Genomic DNA, 16508 nt, shown 5'->3' with positions numbered 1-16508 from the left:
CAATGCTGCTGATAAGATGCACTACTCCCAGAATGCCATGTGGATGAGATGTGTAAAGCAATAGTTTATTTTTTATGTGGAAACAGCGATGGGAATGAGTTGAAGCTGTGATAATTTATTTTGTAGATTAAATGGGCATTGGGGCGGTGCTTTTGCCCGGTTTACAGTCATGAGAGCCAGTGGTGTATATTCGAGTAGTGTATATTCCACATTGCTATGGCGGGGGGGGGGCATCCTTACAGTAATCGTCACAGGGACGGCTGGAGACGTCTTCACGTACAGTAGAATTACGCGCAGAGCTCATGGGTTCCCGGCCACGGACGATATCGGAACAGACAGTGATCTGAGTATCACCCACGTGACCAGGATCAATAATTGACTGGATTATGGAGACGACAGGTTGATGCTGAGTGGTTAATGAACAACATGGTTAGTCTTGTCTCGAGGAGCCCGAGCTTGGTTTCTCTGCCTGACTACACCTCAGTCCAACGTCTCCCATCATTCAACTCCACCTCACTCCATCACCTCTCTCCATTCAACTCCACCTCCCTACCCCATCTCCCTCCCCATTCAACTCCACCTCCCTCCCCCATCATCTTCCTCCATTCAACTCCACCTCCCTCCCCCATCTCCCGCCTTCCTGCCCACACTTCCTCCCGCCCCCACTGATCCCCTCCCCCTCATCACGTGCCGCCTCGAGTGGCAAATTCCAGCGGTAACGACGAGGAGGAGATGGAGCAGGAGAGAGGTGAGTGAATCTCCATTACGGCCACTCTCGTTATTCTCATCGCTACTAATTACGAGTGTCAGTCTCAACTCTATAAATTACATCACTCGTTCGAAGTACTCTCACCCTAGGCAATTCCTCCTATTCATTAATGTTGAGTCCGATTGACGCGTCTCGCGGCCGCGCTGATCGGGTTCTAGAGGGACTTGAGTTGAACCTGTTAGTACGTTGCACTGAGCGCGCTCAGAGAGATCAGGCGCGCGGCCGATGCGTAGACAGCCCGAGCGAGATGAGACTTGAGTCGGTCAGTGGTGGTGGTGGCTACGCTGCTACACGACGCGGCTTCCTGAAGTAGTAACAGCACTCTGGAGGCAGCAGCGAGGGTTGGTGGATCACACACAGATGTTGTGAAGCTCCCTTTCCGTGGTCGTAGGTGCTCAGCCCTGGCCCTCTAGTTGAAGGCAGTGTAGCATGTTCGCTCATCGCCATCTGTTTCCATCTGTACAGGGATAGAGGATGTCCACTCGCGCGCTTGAGTTTTCCCCAGGTGCTCCAGTTTCCACCCACTTGTATAATTAATCGCTCATCAGTAATTAACTTCATCTGTGAGACAGGTGTGTGTGTGTTGCGGGTGAGACAGGTGTGTTTATTGGAGGTGAGATAGGTGTGCGTTTTAGGTGAGTCAGGTGTGCGTTTTCGGTGAGACAAGTGCGTGTTGCAGGTGAGACAGGTGAGTGTGTTGCAGGTGAGACAGGTGCGCGTGTTGCAGGTGAGACAGATGTGTGTTGCAGGTGAGACAGGTGCGCGTGTTGCAGGTGAGACAGGTGCGTGTTGCAGGTGAGACAGGTGCGCGTGTTGCAGGTGAGACAGGTGCGTGTTGGAGTGGAGACAGGTGTGTGTTGCAGGTGAGACAAGTGCGTGTTGCAGGTGAGACAGGGGCGCGTGTTGCAGGTGAGACAGGTGAGCGTGTTGCAGGTGAGACAGGTGCGCGTGTTGCAGGTGAGACAGGTGTGTATTGGAGGTGAGACAGGTGCGCGTGTTGCAGGTGAGACAGGTGCGCGTGTTGCAGGTGAGACAGGTGTGTGTTGCAGGTGAGACAGGTGCGCGTGTTGCAGGTGAGACAGGTGTGTATTGGAGGTGAGACAGGTGTGTATTGGAGGTGAGACAGATGTGTGTTGCAGGTGAGACAAGTGCGTGTTGCAGGTGAGACAGGGGCGCGTGTTGCAGGTGAGACAGGTGTGTGTTGCAGGTGAGACAGGTGTGTCTGTGCTGTAGGTGTATCCAGCCAGGTGGCTCAGCGGTAGAGAGAGCGGCTCACAAGTGGGAGGTTTTGTGTTAAAATCCTGGTTGGATGTGGATTTAGCCCATAATCCCTCCTGGGTCGATAAGGAAGTACCACTTTGTGGGGGAGTCAAGAGTGGTTGTCTTATTGATAGACTCACCCCTGTCATAGGAATGTGCAATTTCCACCAGTGGCTGTGCGGCACTGTAAACATGAGATGAGCAGCATTGCCTGATTGGTCATGTTTACTAAATTACATTCATATGTAATGAGTCTACTTTCAACACAGTGGATGAATATAAATAAAATGTTCATGTGTTTATCTTTTTTCTTTACAGACGGGAGCTTCAAATAATGACCAGGACCATTTCAAAGACAGCATTCAGCATATAATTGTTATGTGTGCATTTGTAATTTAAATCAGATTTGTGGCTTAATTAAACATAAAACAAACGTTAAAGAAATCTCATATCGAGTACATCGTGGGCAGCGCTGTTTTGGCCCTTTGAGTCTGGTCAGCAGCTGTGTTTAAAATATAAAAACCTCACACGAATTTTTATTTTGGTATCATCGAGAACATTCACTTTGTTACAAGAACAAAAATTACACGCTTATTTAAATACCAGTTATGTCAGCCCAAGTGGAAAACCCAGGAGATGGATATGGAACAAATCCTGGATCTGTAACAATGGCTCCAGGATCTGGAGCCCCAGCCCTAGGATCTGGAATCGCACCTTCAGGAACCGAAATCTCAGCTGCAGGGTCTGGAACAGCCGGAGAGACGGATCAGAAGGGCGGGTTCTTTGCAAGAAAGTCGGTGAAGAAGAAGCGTGAGTGAACTTGCAGATGATGTTATCGTCGGCATCGTTGGCATCGTCGTAGTCAATGACAACCAAAGATTTACAGAGACACCCAGGCCCGCGGCTTGAACTCAGGCTCCCAGCGGTGCTCGCTTGGTGTCTCTAAGCCAAGGCCAACCTGTCTCCTGGAGACAGTGTTTTGCTGAAGCCCAGTACAGTAGCAATGCTTGTTCCCTCTTTACATTCTCCAGATTTCTGCTGCTTTTGCTGCTCACGCTGCCTGCTCTCGCGTTGGTTTAAAAAATACTATTTTCTGGTATCCAAAGCTCGAGGCTGAGTGGGCAATTGTCCCATGAGAAGAGGCACATAATAGCCGGTTTTCCACAGCATGATCTTTGAGTGGTACCTGTTGGTGATGAGAGCACTCCGAGACAATCACGGTGTCTCTCTGTCTCTCTCTGCCTCTCTCTCTTGTGTGTCTCTGTGTCTATATCACTGTCTCTCTCCTTGTCTCTATCTCGAGTCACTAATAATCATCTCCGCAACATCATGGTGATGGTAATAATCCTGATAGCTATGACATTGATGATGATGCTATTCAGAAACATTGTAATTATGAGATGCAGAATCACTGTGGTGAAGGTATGAATGATGGTTTAGGTGATGAGGCTGCTGATGTTGATGGTGTTCATGTTGCTGTGAGTAGCCCAGGAGAAAGGCCTGGAGGAGAGGGCTCAGCGTTTCCGTGACGACGGCGTGCGACACAAGGCCAAGCTTATTGGGGTGGATGACGTGAGTGACTCACGCGGGGAGAAGCTCTGCCAGGACTCCATGATGAAGCTGAAGGTGAGAGTCCACCATGGTCACAGAGTCACACAGAGTCATGTAGACCCACAGAGTCACACAGACACCCACAGAGTCCCACAAGACCCACAGAGTCACGGAGAGACTGACAGCTTGTTGCTGGTTGTTATTGACTGACTTTTGCTGTGGTTGACCCTTGGTGTGGTTGACTGTTGCCGGATGTGGCTGTGTTGGTGGTGGTGGCCCCAGGGTTTTGCCGCGGCCGCTCGTTCCCGCGGGGAGCACAAACAGAGGGTGGTGATCCACTTGTCGCTCAGCGGACTCCGAATCTCCGACGACAAGTCCGCCGTGAGTCTGCGCCATCCCTAGATCTGTTCAGCCCGAAAGTAGCACCTCACCTAGGTCCACTCAACACAAAATGAGTGCCCACTAATGCCCTCTCCCCGCTGTTCTCACGTAGTTAGATTAAAGGCTGCTACATGAGAAAGGTGGCTACCATAGCAGTGTAATGATCCACGCAGTGGTCTTGTGATCCAGAGGTGGCCAGTTCGACTCCATCTCCCGGTGACACCGCAGTCAATCGGCAGGTCACTTGTGGTGGGGCAAAGCGTAGGTACTTCTTGAATACTTCTGGTTAGTGTGGAAGAATAAACCAATACACTAGCGCTCCCTCTAGTGGAGACCTTTCCACCAACAGTAAAGTGAGCGAGCAGTTTCAGTGCTGCGCCTTTACTTATTACGTGGTTAATGGACTCGCTGATAAACAGCATAGTGCCTGCTTTACGAAATGGCCATCGACACGCCGAGCCCTCGTCCCACCAATTAGCACTAACGAGCCGCGGCTGTGGAGATTGGCAGTGGGCCGCTGCTGGGGTGGGTTGCGGATGCGCCGTCCCCTCACGATCCATCCAGCTCCTTCTCTACACAAGAGGAGCCGATGTCATCACTACATCTCCTTTGTGGACGACCTCTCGGATGTGTTCCGTTCGTTGCCTGTCCCTCTGTGTCTTTCCCCCCGTGACCGTGCCCCCCGTGACCCTGCCCCCATGATCCGCTGCCTCTGCCCCCGAGAGGTGGTGGAGCACGAGTCCGTGCTGGAGAAGATCTCGTTCATAGCGAAGGACTCGACGGATACGCGTGCGTTCGGCTTCGTGTGCGGAGCCGAGGGGCAGCACCGGTTCTACGCAATCAAAACGGCGCAGCTGGTGAGGGGCCCTGGGCCATTGGCGATGGTTTGGTGGGTTGATAGTTATGGGCTCAGTGTCCACGGTGTGTGAGCTCAGCACACGTCCCTCCAATTAGGCCAAGACAGTCTCGGTGGTGTCACAGTGGCCATGTTCCCATGTCCTCCACGAAACTCTCTGCGAAAATAAGGATTTTGTCGCCAGTTAAAATGTCCTGGACTCGTTACATGGGCGTGGGTGGGGCTGCATGATTAGTGGGCAGAGCTACCGGATGGGAGGAACTGTGTTAGAAGTGGGCGGGGCTAGTAGCTGAGAGGGTGGGGGTTAGCTGAGGGTGGGGTTGCCAGCAGCACCATTGCTATTCACTAAACTTCGTGTTTCTGTCATGTCTCCATCCATTGTGTCCTCCTCGTTTCTCCATCTGTTGTGTTGTCCTCTTGTTCCCCTTCTCTCCGACAGGCTGAGACGGTGGTTGCAGACTTGAGGGATCTCTTTCAGGTCGTGCAGGGTCTGAAGATGAGGGTCAAGGTTGAAGACCCTGGGGTTGAGCAGGTAAGGTGTTCCACCTGGGCTCCAACAGGTGAAGGGCACCGGAGCGAGGGCTGCTGTACTGTCGACCTTGTGTACAGTGTAACCTGTGGCCCTCCTGGGCGCCCATATTGTTCGGAGCGCACAGATGCTGACCCAGCATCGAGATATCCACGTGCAGCTATCCGCATGGAGCTACCCGCATGGATTATTTGTGTCTTGACGCGAGGCCAATGCCACGATCAGGGTAACATTGGGGGGAAAACCACTGCCTTTTAGATACAAAAATATAGTATAAGTTTGATATCACAACCTTGGTGAAGCCGCATAGAGGAGACATGTTGCAGTAAAAGCTGGATACAACGCGGGTGTCGGGGGCCGTGAATAACACGCGGTATAGGCTACCCACGCTATCATGTGAAACACACTCTGGAAGGTTACCGAACTGCACAGATGTCTGTATACAGTGCAGCGTCGTCTCAAGTGCCGAGAGTCTGACCGCGTAACCAACCTGTAATAGACATCGTCGTATCTGCCAGTCGGCCGTTTTCCGCTTCTTTTTTTGAGCAACGCTTCTGGTCGGTTGTCAGCCACAAAGAAGCTGTGGAGTCTGCAGCGCAAGAGCCGTGACCCGATGACGACGCAAACACAAACGTGTTTGTGCCCACTTGGACTGCCCGATTAATGTGAAGTTCATGTGATTTGTTTTTTTGTAGGACGAGAGTTGACCCGTGTGGTGAATCTGAATCCACTGTATCACAAGCCATGTCGTTTCGGGCGTTTACCGCAACTTGTTACTTTTTTCTTTCCAGATAACACCAAACGAACAGAGTCATGATGGGGACAAAATGCAGGTGAGTGGCGTAGGTAATCCTAACCAATGTTCTTCTTGTTTAGCCAAGACAGTCCTGGTGGCTTTATAATGGCCGTTTCCCGGTTCCGGAAAAATATGTGAAAATGGTCACGAGCGAGTAGCTCGCAATCGGAAGGTTGTGGTAGCAATTGCTCATTAATGTTGGATAGAGTGTTGCCCCATCGCACGGGTGGGTTTCTCCAGGTACTCCGGTTTCATCCCACGTATAAACATTGATTCTTAATTGCGTTGGCCAAATGTTCAAATATAGGACCACAGAGCTTGGGCAATTGCTGGCGCCGATCCTAGCTGCCTTCCTGCCTGTCTGGTTGTCGGCGCCTCCGTGCGAAAGCTGCCACGGCACCACAGATTCTACAGCAGTGTTTTGATCTCTGCTGTGTGCGTGGAAAACGCTGTGTGTACAGCGTGATTAAGTAAAACATCAGTAGTCATGTTACTGCTGGGTGACTGCTGCTATTGTGATTTGTCCCCTGCGCCGTGCACTTAGGGTGGAAAGACACTGTTTGGACATGACGAAGACACCAACAAGATCACGAATGTGAGTTTTTTTTAAAGCCCCAATGGGATTCCAACGAGTCGAGAGATTTTTATTAAATTATTATAAAATTGGTACCCCTTTGTGGGAGAAGTTAGAAGGGGTTGCACTTGTGTAATGATGTCGTGTTCCACCAATCTAGGGACTGGATCAGCTGGATCTGTTTGGGGTCATGTCGACCCAGCCGGACATCAGCAGCAGCCCGACTGTGAGTTCATGAGTTCTGCACATCCACAACAACAACAACCGCCATTCGCCACTAAGTGATGGTGACGTCACCACGGTGCTTGTGCCAGGCTATGTGCACATTAAGGCCATGTGAAGTGTCGAACGCCCGCTGGCAGTAAGTCACGGGGCAGACCCAGGTGCCATGGGTCGACTGACTGAGATGACTGGCCGATGGACCAGTGTGCCTCCTACTGTGCCAACTTGCTGTGTTTTAGCCGCTCGTTGTTGTGAGCATCACTGCTCTGCCCTCCTTTGTTGCTGGAGGGTGGACTGCCTCCAACTTACCAGTAGCGTTCTTCACGAGCCTCCTCCACACACACGCACACATGTGCACACATACACACGTGTACACAAACACGTGCGCACACACACGTGCACACACATAAAGACAAAGATCCCCTGTATAGCCTTTAACAGATGGTTGGGCAAGTGCTGTTAGTGAGCACCTATGAAGGGCGGCACGGCATACAAGGGCGTGGGTGGTCAGCACCACGACAGGCTGCCTTTTTCTCCCCAGTGGCAATGTTTACACATCACACCAGGTACTTATTTGAGGCTGAGTCGACCTAGGGGAGTCCCCAAGACCGATTAAGATAATGTTCACTGGTGTTGACAGTGAACAGGAATTGAACTTGGGTGGCCTGGTTTATAGCGTAGCATGATAATCGTTGCTCCACACACACATCCCCACGTAATTACACACGCACAAACTCTTTAATATACACACATTTTTGCACACACATAAAAGCACACGGTGCAACTAGATAACTTTGCAAATTTATTTGGGGCGGTTGATTAAATGTTGGACACTGCCATTGGATGGGCTCCCACCTGGTTAAGTGCATCAGTCGTTAATAACGGATTGTTTTGTTATTTCAATGAATGTCAACACCGGTCTATAGTTTTGTTCGTGTTGAATGAACGCTGCTGAAACAATGGACTCCCAGAAGTACGTGTGACGATGGCATGTGAAAAAAAAACAACAAATTGTGACGTAATGAGTTTTGTGTGTGTTCATTGTGTTTGCTTTGAATGCTGCATCGTCTACACAATAACAATAACTCTGTAACAGTAAGAGAATAAGGTCCTGCCACTACGAGTTTTGCACTAACAGTGTTGCTAAGTCACAGTTACGACCGACATCGTGAAAACGAGACACAGGAGCTCAGGGTAGAGCAAGCAGCTCGAGCGCGGAAAGTCGCGAGTTCAAGTCTTGGTTTGGTATTAACCCAGCCCATCATAACATGAGTACTGCTTTGTGGAGACGTTAGCAGTGGTTGTCCTATGGGTAAACTCGAACCTGCCATAGGAACGTATAATTTCCACAACTGGCTTTGCTGGGCTGTAAACAGGAGATGAGAACCAAAGCCTCAATGCTCGCTTGAGCAGGAGCAGGATAACAACAAAGCGGTGCTCATTTTACCGACCCCCAGTCAACCTACTTCGACTGCTCGCTCTACCGCTGAGCTACCAGTGCGGATGCCACTTCTAATTCTGCCACTGCTACGACCATTACTCACAACTACTGCCACTAACATTACAACTATTAACACTGCCATTACTCACTACTACTTCTACTACTACCACCATAACGCACAACTATTACCATCACTCACGACTTAACTACCATTGCTCACAACTGCTGCGACTACCATTACTCATAACTGCTGCCACTGCTACTTCTGCTACTACCATCACTAGCTACTCTTGGTAATGATGTTACTAACTACCTCCACAACTACTACGACTACTGCCATTACTAACTACTACCACCACCAGTACTGCTGCCTGGTTGTGGTTCTGGCTGCAGTGGTGGGGGCAGTTGTGTGGTAACGCTCGTGTCTCCACTGTCCAGAGGGCCTCATCCCAGCCACCGTCCTGGTTCTCCTTCAACGATAACCACAACCACGTCCCCTCCCCTCTCTCCGAGCCAAGCCCGTGGGGGGCCGCCCCCCCCCAAACCACTCCCTCATCTACGAGTCCTGCAGCCAACCCCTTTGCCGACATACAAGCAACATCATCATTGCCACCGTCATCATCACTTCCATCATTGGCACCGGGGAACCCGTTTGCGCACGGATATATGGATTCGCTACATAACGGATCATCAGCTCTTCTGGCCACCGCTGCCGCCGCTATCATCACACCACCCCCCAGGAACAAGAACAACGTGGCTAATCGAGCAGCCGGCTCCCAACACATGCAGGTTCCGTTTTGTGATTCATTCACGTGACTAACCAATAGAGTAGAGCAGTCGGTGTGAATGATGATTTATTACAGTAATTCACTAATTATTCCAGTCACTCTATAGTAGCACACCGGTGGTCAGTCACCTCCTTGTCAGTCTTCTATCACCACTACCATGGTCACTGTTCCCATGAACTTCACACATTGATTCCTCGACCCGGGTTGAGGACTCGGTTTCTGCTTGACTGATTTTTTTCGATCTGAAGTGTGTTCATCCACCACACTGCAGCTCAGAATAACACACTCACTCATCCACTCACCCAGCTACTCACTCATCCACTCACTCAATAACCTTTTCACCCACTCACCACACTCACCCACCCACTCACCACACTCACCCACCTGCTCGCCACACTGCAAGTCACCTCACTTCTTATGTTTCTTCCCTCGTATTGCTCCACTTTGGAAGAATTCCAACTCTTACAACATTTACCTCGCTCTATTCAAGAATATGTTAACTTTTGCAACTGTAATAGTGATGTTTTGTTGCTGGCCCCATGATGTGCTGAACAACTATTGCACAGATCTGAATTTATTGGGGGGAAACCTTTTTCTTAGACTTTGTGTTGTAATTCAGCCAGGGGGCCCAGTGCAAGTGGCTTCCAACTCGAAGGTTGCGAGTTCCTTTCCAGCCCATTAACATTCCACCCTGTGGGGTTAAAATGATTACCGCTCTGTGGGGAAGATCAACTGCAGTTGTGTTTTTGAGATTCTCCCCCGCCATAAGAATGTGGAATTTCCACCACTGGGTTAACTCTCGTCCTAATTTGAATCGGAAATCATTTTCATGTTATGTTCTGTTGCTGTGTTAATGTTTTAATTGATTCTGTTTCAGACTCCAGGATCACTTGAGCTCTTTAGCTCAGATCTGTTCTCCTCAGCTGACGCCTCCTCGACTGGTGTGTTTTAAACGTGGGGTGTGCGACTCTGTGTAGGAGCGTCCTGTAATGATGAGTCATGTTGTGGATGAATATGGTCTAATGTTTCTTTGAGCATCGTTGTGGAGAATGTAATAAAATACATAAGCAGACAAACATGCCTCCACTTATCTGTCCCTCCACAAAAGGCATTGTTTACACATCCAATGCGTGGTTGCTTGTATTTTTATCGTGTTGAACCACCATTGCTGAAATTATGGCACTTCCAGAAGGCCCTGTGGCTTATTAGCATAAAAACATTTTATTTGGAGGGACATATTTTGTAAAAAAAATCCATTGAATGTCTTTTGCTTGCAGCTCAACTCACAAAAAACTCTTGCGTCTCTTTTCTCTACAGGCCCGAGCCTGTACACCGCCGCCTCAACACAGTCCAATATAGCCGCCCTGCAAGGCTTACACACCGCCAATACCACTGCCGTCACCTTCGGCTCCCAAATGCCGTACCCACCGAGGCCCGCCGACTTCGCACAGGCGGCGCCGACGGCCCACCTCCCTAAGCCTCCAACCGCGATCCCCAGTCCCCAGGCCTTTCCGGGACTGGCGATGGCCGGAGCATTTGGCCTCGCTCAGGCTCCGTTTGGTGCCCAGCCACAGCCAGCATCGGTGTGGGCCTCGCCACCTGGTATGGCCTACCGAGCCACGTCGCCCGCCATTGGCGCCGGTGTTTGGCCGCCGTGCGGGCCGCCGCCATCGCCGTGGGGTGCAGTGCAGCCGGCAGGGATGGCTCAGGCCGCGGCTCAGCCCTATCAGCCCAATCACTTCCAGGTGGCACCAATTTTGACGCCGCCGGTCACGATCCCGGTCGCGGTGCCGGTACGTGGTGTCGCAGTGCACGGGGAGAGGCCCAGGCCACCACAGACGGACGCGTTCCAGACGCTGGACCCGCTGGGCAGTGGTGGCGCTGGGGCCGGTGTCGGCGCTGATGTGCCGTGGGGGAAGGAGATGTTCAAGATGGCACAGCCGGCGAAACCGTCACTCAGCCAGATGCAGAACGGTGCGGGTGTGTGGTGGTGGTGTATTAAAAAAACATGGTGACGTCGATGGTGGTGATCATGAGGATGATATGTTGATGTGTTAGAGAGGATGGTGATGTGTAGATGGTGGTGTGTTAGAGAGGAACGTGATGTGTCGATAATGGTTTGTTAGAGAGGATGGTGATGTGGTTATAATCATGATAGTGATAAGTTGATGCTGATGTTTATGCTGTTGGTTCCACAGGAGCAACCATGCCATCGACCAATCAGCAGTGGCCTGGGCAGAGCCTTGCAGGGACAACCGCCTTCCCCGCAACCAATCAGCATCAGCCGGCACAGCCCACCCCCACAGGGGCCATCCTCGGAGCTCCTTCATTGGTGGGTTCTGTGTGGGTAGCCGTGGCTCGGACCCAGAGTTCATGTCACAAATGAGCAGACAATTCCCCTCCTTCCCATATCTGTCCCTGCACATGAAAAATTTAATGTCTATCTCCGTGTCTGTCTCTTTGTCTCTATCCGTGTCTCTATCTCTTGTCCATATTGCTCACGCAGTGCCAGACACGTGGCTATGAAGAACGTGTTGGCATTCGCGTGTGTACAATGCTTCCCGCTGTGCTTTAAGAACTCCTGCTACCTGTAATTTTGTTCGGATCCTTCGGGTTATCCGTGGGTAATGGCCATTGCCTCATTACTCATTTGTATTCTGTTCACTGCTAAGAGTTGTGTAGCAACTTCATCCTATTATCTGGTGGTTATCTACGATATTTTACCCCACGGATAACGAGTAAAATCCAGGTTACCCCGCAGTTAACAGAGTCTGCGATATTGGTTACCCATATCACCATGGCTAAGAGGAGTTCCCCTGCAATACACAACACAAAATAATCATTAGGAGTGCAGAACATTTTATTCTAAATGCAGATACACTCATTCACATATACATTTCACATTACAAATCAAAGCTTGCATACGCACGTTAAAAGGTGCAGCGTTGCAATTGCTTACAGTGAGGGAAAAAAGTATTTAATCCCCTGCTGATTTTGTACGTTTGCCCACTGACAAAGAAATTATCCGTCTATAATTTTAATGGTAGGTTCATTTGAACAGTGAGAGACAGAATAACAACAACAAAATCCAGAAAAATGCATGTCAAAAATGTTATAAATTGATTTGCATTTTAATGAAGGAAATACGTATTTGACCCCTCTGCAAAAAATGACTTAGTACTTGGTGGCAAAACCCTTGTTGGCAATCACAGAGGTTAGACGTTTCTTGTAGTTGGCCACCAGGTTTGCACACATCTCAGGAGGTATTTTTTCCCACTCCTCTTTGCAGATCTTCTCCAAGTCATGAAGGTTTCGAGGCTGACGTTTGGCAACTCGAACCTTCAGCTCCCTCCACAGATTTTTCTATGGGATTAAGGTCTGGAGACTGGCTAGGCCACTCCAGGACCTTAATGTGCTTCTTCTTGAGCCACTCCTTTGTTGCCTTGGCCGTGTGTTTTGGGTCATTGTCATGCTGGAATACCCATTCACGATCCATTTTCAATGCCCTGGCTGAGGGAAGTAGGTTCTCACCCAAGATTTGACGGTACATGGCCCCGTCCATCGTCCCTTTGATGCGGTGAAGTTGTCCTGTCCCCTTAGCAGAAAAACACCCCCAAAGCATAATGTTTCCACCTCCATGTTTGAGGGCGGGGATGGTGTTCTTGGGGTCATAGGCAGCATTCCTCCAAACACGGCGAGTTGAGTTGATGCCAAAGAGCTCCATTTTGGCCTCATCTGACCAGAACACTTTCACTCAGTTGTCCTCTGAATCATTCAGATGTTCATTGGCAAACTTCAGACGGGCATGTGCTTTCTTGAGCAGGGGGACCTTGCGGGCGCTGCAGGATTTCAGTCCTTCACGGCGTAGTGTTACCAATTGTTTTCTTGGTGACTATGGTCCCAGCTGCCTTGAGATCATTGACAAGATCCTCCCGCGAAGTTCTGGGCCGATTCCTCACTTTTCTCATGATCATTGCAACTCCACGAGGTGAGATCTTGCATGGAGCCCCAGGCCGAGGGAGATTGACAGTTCTTTTGTGTTTCTTCCATTTGCGAATAATCGCACCAACTGTTGTCACCTTCTCACCAAGCTGCTTGGCAATGGTCTTGTAGCCCATTCCAGCCTTGTGTAGATCTACAGTCTTGTCCCTGACATCCTTGGAGAGCTCTTTGGTCTTGGCCATGGTGGAGAGTTTGGAATCTGATTGATTGCTTCTGTGGACAGGCGTCTTTTATACAGGTAACGAGCTGAGATTAGGAGCACACTCTTAAAGGGAGTGCTCCTAATCTCAGCTTGTTACCTGTATAAAAGACACCTGGGAGCCAGAAATTTTTCTGATTGAGAGGGGGTCAAATACTTATTTCCCTCATTAAAATGCAAATCAATTTATAACATTTTTGACATGCGTTTTTCTGGATTTTTTTGTTGTTATTCTGTATCTCACTGTTCAAATAAACCTACCATTAAAATTATAGACTGATCATTTCTTTGTCAGTGGGCAAACGTACAAAATCAGCAGGGGATCAAATACTTTTTCCCTCACTGTACATCACTGCTGGCAGGTGCTCCATCCATAAGAGGGGGCTCTAGAGGGTATGTTGTCTGCGCTTCCATGCTGACAAGACATGCTGAAAGAAGTGGGCCTACCCACACTTTACCCTACCGGACACGATCTACCGATTGACTGTTGGGTGGAAAGAGGTGGTGCGGGGGGCGATTTGAGAACCCTTACCTTGCTGTTGCAACTGGCTGCTGTGCCAGAAGATCAAATCCAATTGTTGACCTCTGGATTGCAAAGCTCAGTGTGGCAATATTACACCACTGTGGCAGATCCTGTGTCAATGTACCAAATTAGCATCATTAAACCGGCATTCGCCAATAAGCGGCAGTGACGTCACCACGGCGCTTGTGCCAGCATTCGTTGTTCATACCACTACACAGCATAGCAGAGTGAAGTTTGTCATGTGAATGTCTATTCCTATATTCCTCTCCCTACCTCCCTCAACCCACAGGTACCACAGATTCCTTGGCAGCAGGGGCCAACAGGTTCCGATGCTTTTGGTGGTAACCCGTTTGGCTTGTGAGGGTGGCAAAGCCATCCAGAGATCCCCACCATGAGTCGCCCATCCCCGCCACGAGTCCAGGCGCCTGGTCCACCCCGGCCTGCGGTGGGCCCCAGTGCAATTGCACCGCCTGCACACTCGCTTGTTAGTTATGCACCCGGGCCTAAGTGAGTCTTCCGTTTGGCAAATCGATTTCTCAGATTATAGAATTACAAATTATCAGCAAACTCGAATATTCGTGAAAAGCCGATTAAGATACCTAACACAAAATAATCCTTAGCGTCATATTCTTGGGTCTTTCAGCAAAGTCATGTAGATAGGTTCAAAGAAAATAAAAAATATACAAAAAACTACGATGTTTCGATCGCAACACAGGCGATCGAAACGCCGTAGTTTTTGTTATTTTCTTTGAATCTATCTACATGACTTTACCGAAAGACCCAAGAATATGAATTCCTGCAGTCACGAAAGCTTTAAGTCAAGATTGAATCCTTAACGTTGTCGTGGAAAATAGAATAAAATATAATCAGACACTGTCTCATATCTGCCCCTCCACATAACACATCTCATTGGCCACGGTCTTCTGGAAGTGCATATGGTCAGAATTGGTTCAACACAAGCAAAACTCAAGACTGGTTTCTACATCAGCAGTCATGCTTGCTTAAACCAATGCTGGTGAAAGTTGGTTTGGTGATGTGATAATCACCGGATTAGTCTAAACACCACTTAAGGTGGATTACAATTCCAACGCCAATGCCTGAATGTTAGGAATGTAGACACTTTTAAGATTCGTAGCTACCCAGCGCAATTAACGAAGCCAATTAGTGTTATGTTTGGCGATCGCGTACCGTATAGTTTTGTGGACGTGTTGCTTAAACGATGATTGAAATGTATGGATTTAATTGTCAAACAATATTTGCACACATTTTATTTATGTGCAATGTCAAAAAATTGTGCATAAAACGTGAATTTTACTTTTCTCACCGTGTCCTCAGGTTGTTGCGTGTGTACGTGTCACCTTAATATTGACCAATCAGGATCAAGCATTCACCAGTATTCCAATCACAAGCAGGCAGTCGATATCGGCTACCAATCATCGCAATGAGCCAGGAGGCAAATGTAAACACTGTAACGCTGACTTGGCTAACCCTTTGATCAGTCCCTTATAGCAACCCGACTTTATACTAATCTTTGTTCATATTGGATCCTCTTTCGGAGTTATTGTGACCCCACGTTGCACAGAATGAACGCATCAAAACTTTCAACCTAAGTTGCAAAGCTGATCATTAATTACATGTACTTTTTTTATACAACCTAGGTTTATAGGAACTATGGCATATTTTCAATATACGTTGTTTTGTAATGTTTTGTTTTGCAAATGTTTGAATGCCAAATATTAGGTAACAGAAAACATTGTTGATAATCAATTTTCATAATTATATATATAACAAAAATATGCCATGAACACTAGTTTTTGCCTCCAAAAACACCACGCCAAAAATTCATTTATGCCGACAATTTTTCGTTGGGGGCGCTGGGAGTGACAAAGAAACAGAGAGCCCCACCGCTGATTTAGAAGATGGAACAAAATTTCCAAACACTGGTGCCTCAAACCTAACCTTGTGAAAATTGTGGTGTAATTGTTCCATTTTGCCAACTCGGAAGCTAACAGGATGATGAACGTGCATTTCTAAGATCACTCCCGACACAAACCCAGGATATATTGGTTTGACGTTGGACAGAGGCCTCACTTATTCTCAAAGAAATGAAGACGAACACCATGTCCAAAATTAATATCCAAAAGCTAACAGGTACAGACTTCTCTCGCTTTATGCGGGTTCGATTTATGCAATATTGCAATGTATAAACAGCTAGCATATTTATACTCAAAATTTGCTGTACGGTATGTGTTTGGAGTAGTGCATAGTAGTGCATACAGTACAAAGTACTGTGCTGCATACAGTACAATGTACTGTATGCAGCACTATGCACTACTACAGTACAATGTACTGTATGCACTACTCGACAGGCAGCTGTCTCGTGCGATCTCGATTTATGCGCCCGTTTTTCTTCACGCATCTATCGCATGAAGCGAGGGAAACCTGTACTGGGCTGAGGTTGCGATGCAAAGACCCTGCAAACAGCATCCCTGGGCCCGTGTATGTTGAACTTCTTTTGCACCGTACGTAACCAGCCGTGCTAACCGGAAGTGTGAAACACGAGTGCCTTGTGAACAAAGTCTTCCTACAGTCCGACAAGAGAACAAATGCCACATCG

At 48.7% G+C, this 16508-nt stretch overlaps 1 protein-coding gene across 3 annotated transcripts; it reads left to right on the top strand.

Moving 5' to 3' along the window:
• Positions 1–441: 441 nt before the first annotated feature.
• LOC116944456 (uncharacterized) lies at positions 442–15210 on the top strand. 3 transcript variants are annotated; one of them, XM_032961987.2, is made up of 14 exons: positions 442–748; positions 2348–2839; positions 3516–3655; positions 3863–3961; positions 4687–4818; positions 5257–5349; positions 6138–6179; positions 6687–6737; positions 6877–6942; positions 8818–9168; positions 10045–10108; positions 10485–11141; positions 11366–11499; positions 14181–15210. In XM_032961987.2, exons 2-14 carry the CDS (start codon positions 2638–2640, stop codon positions 14250–14252), a joined length of 2103 nt encoding a protein of 700 aa, XP_032817878.2. In that variant the 5' UTR covers positions 442–748; positions 2348–2637; the 3' UTR covers positions 14253–15210. The 3 variants fall into 3 exon arrangements, with proteins under 3 accessions (XP_032817878.2, XP_032825829.2, XP_075929760.1); XM_076073645.1 differs by lacking the exon at positions 442–748 and adding an exon at positions 769–1110; XM_032969938.2 differs by lacking the exon at positions 8818–9168 and having other exon boundaries at positions 444–748.
• Positions 15211–16508: the final 1298 nt, after the last annotated feature.

The sequence above is a fragment of the Petromyzon marinus genome, chromosome 1 (assembly GCF_048934315.1).
Source record: "Petromyzon marinus isolate PM22_M1 ecotype Great Lakes invasive population chromosome 1, UKy_Petmar_22M1.pri1.0, whole genome shotgun sequence".
Lineage (NCBI taxonomy): Eukaryota > Metazoa > Chordata > Hyperoartia > Petromyzontiformes > Petromyzontidae > Petromyzon > Petromyzon marinus.
Note: the sequence above shows the minus strand (reverse complement) of the source record. Positions and strands in the feature narration are given on the sequence as shown.

Bases quoted from the DNA above. Each gene is read 5' to 3' on its own strand.
- LOC116944456 (XM_032961987.2), top strand. From the start codon at position 2,638: ATGTCAGCCCAAGTGGAAAACCCAGGAGATGGATATGGAACAAATCCT. The intron at 9,169-10,044 runs GTTCCGTTTTGT...ATTCTGTTTCAG, and splicing joins CCGGCTCCCAACACATGCAG to ACTCCAGGATCACTTGAGCT. The intron at 11,500-14,180 runs GTGGGTTCTGTG...CTCAACCCACAG, and splicing joins TCCTCGGAGCTCCTTCATTG to GTACCACAGATTCCTTGGCA.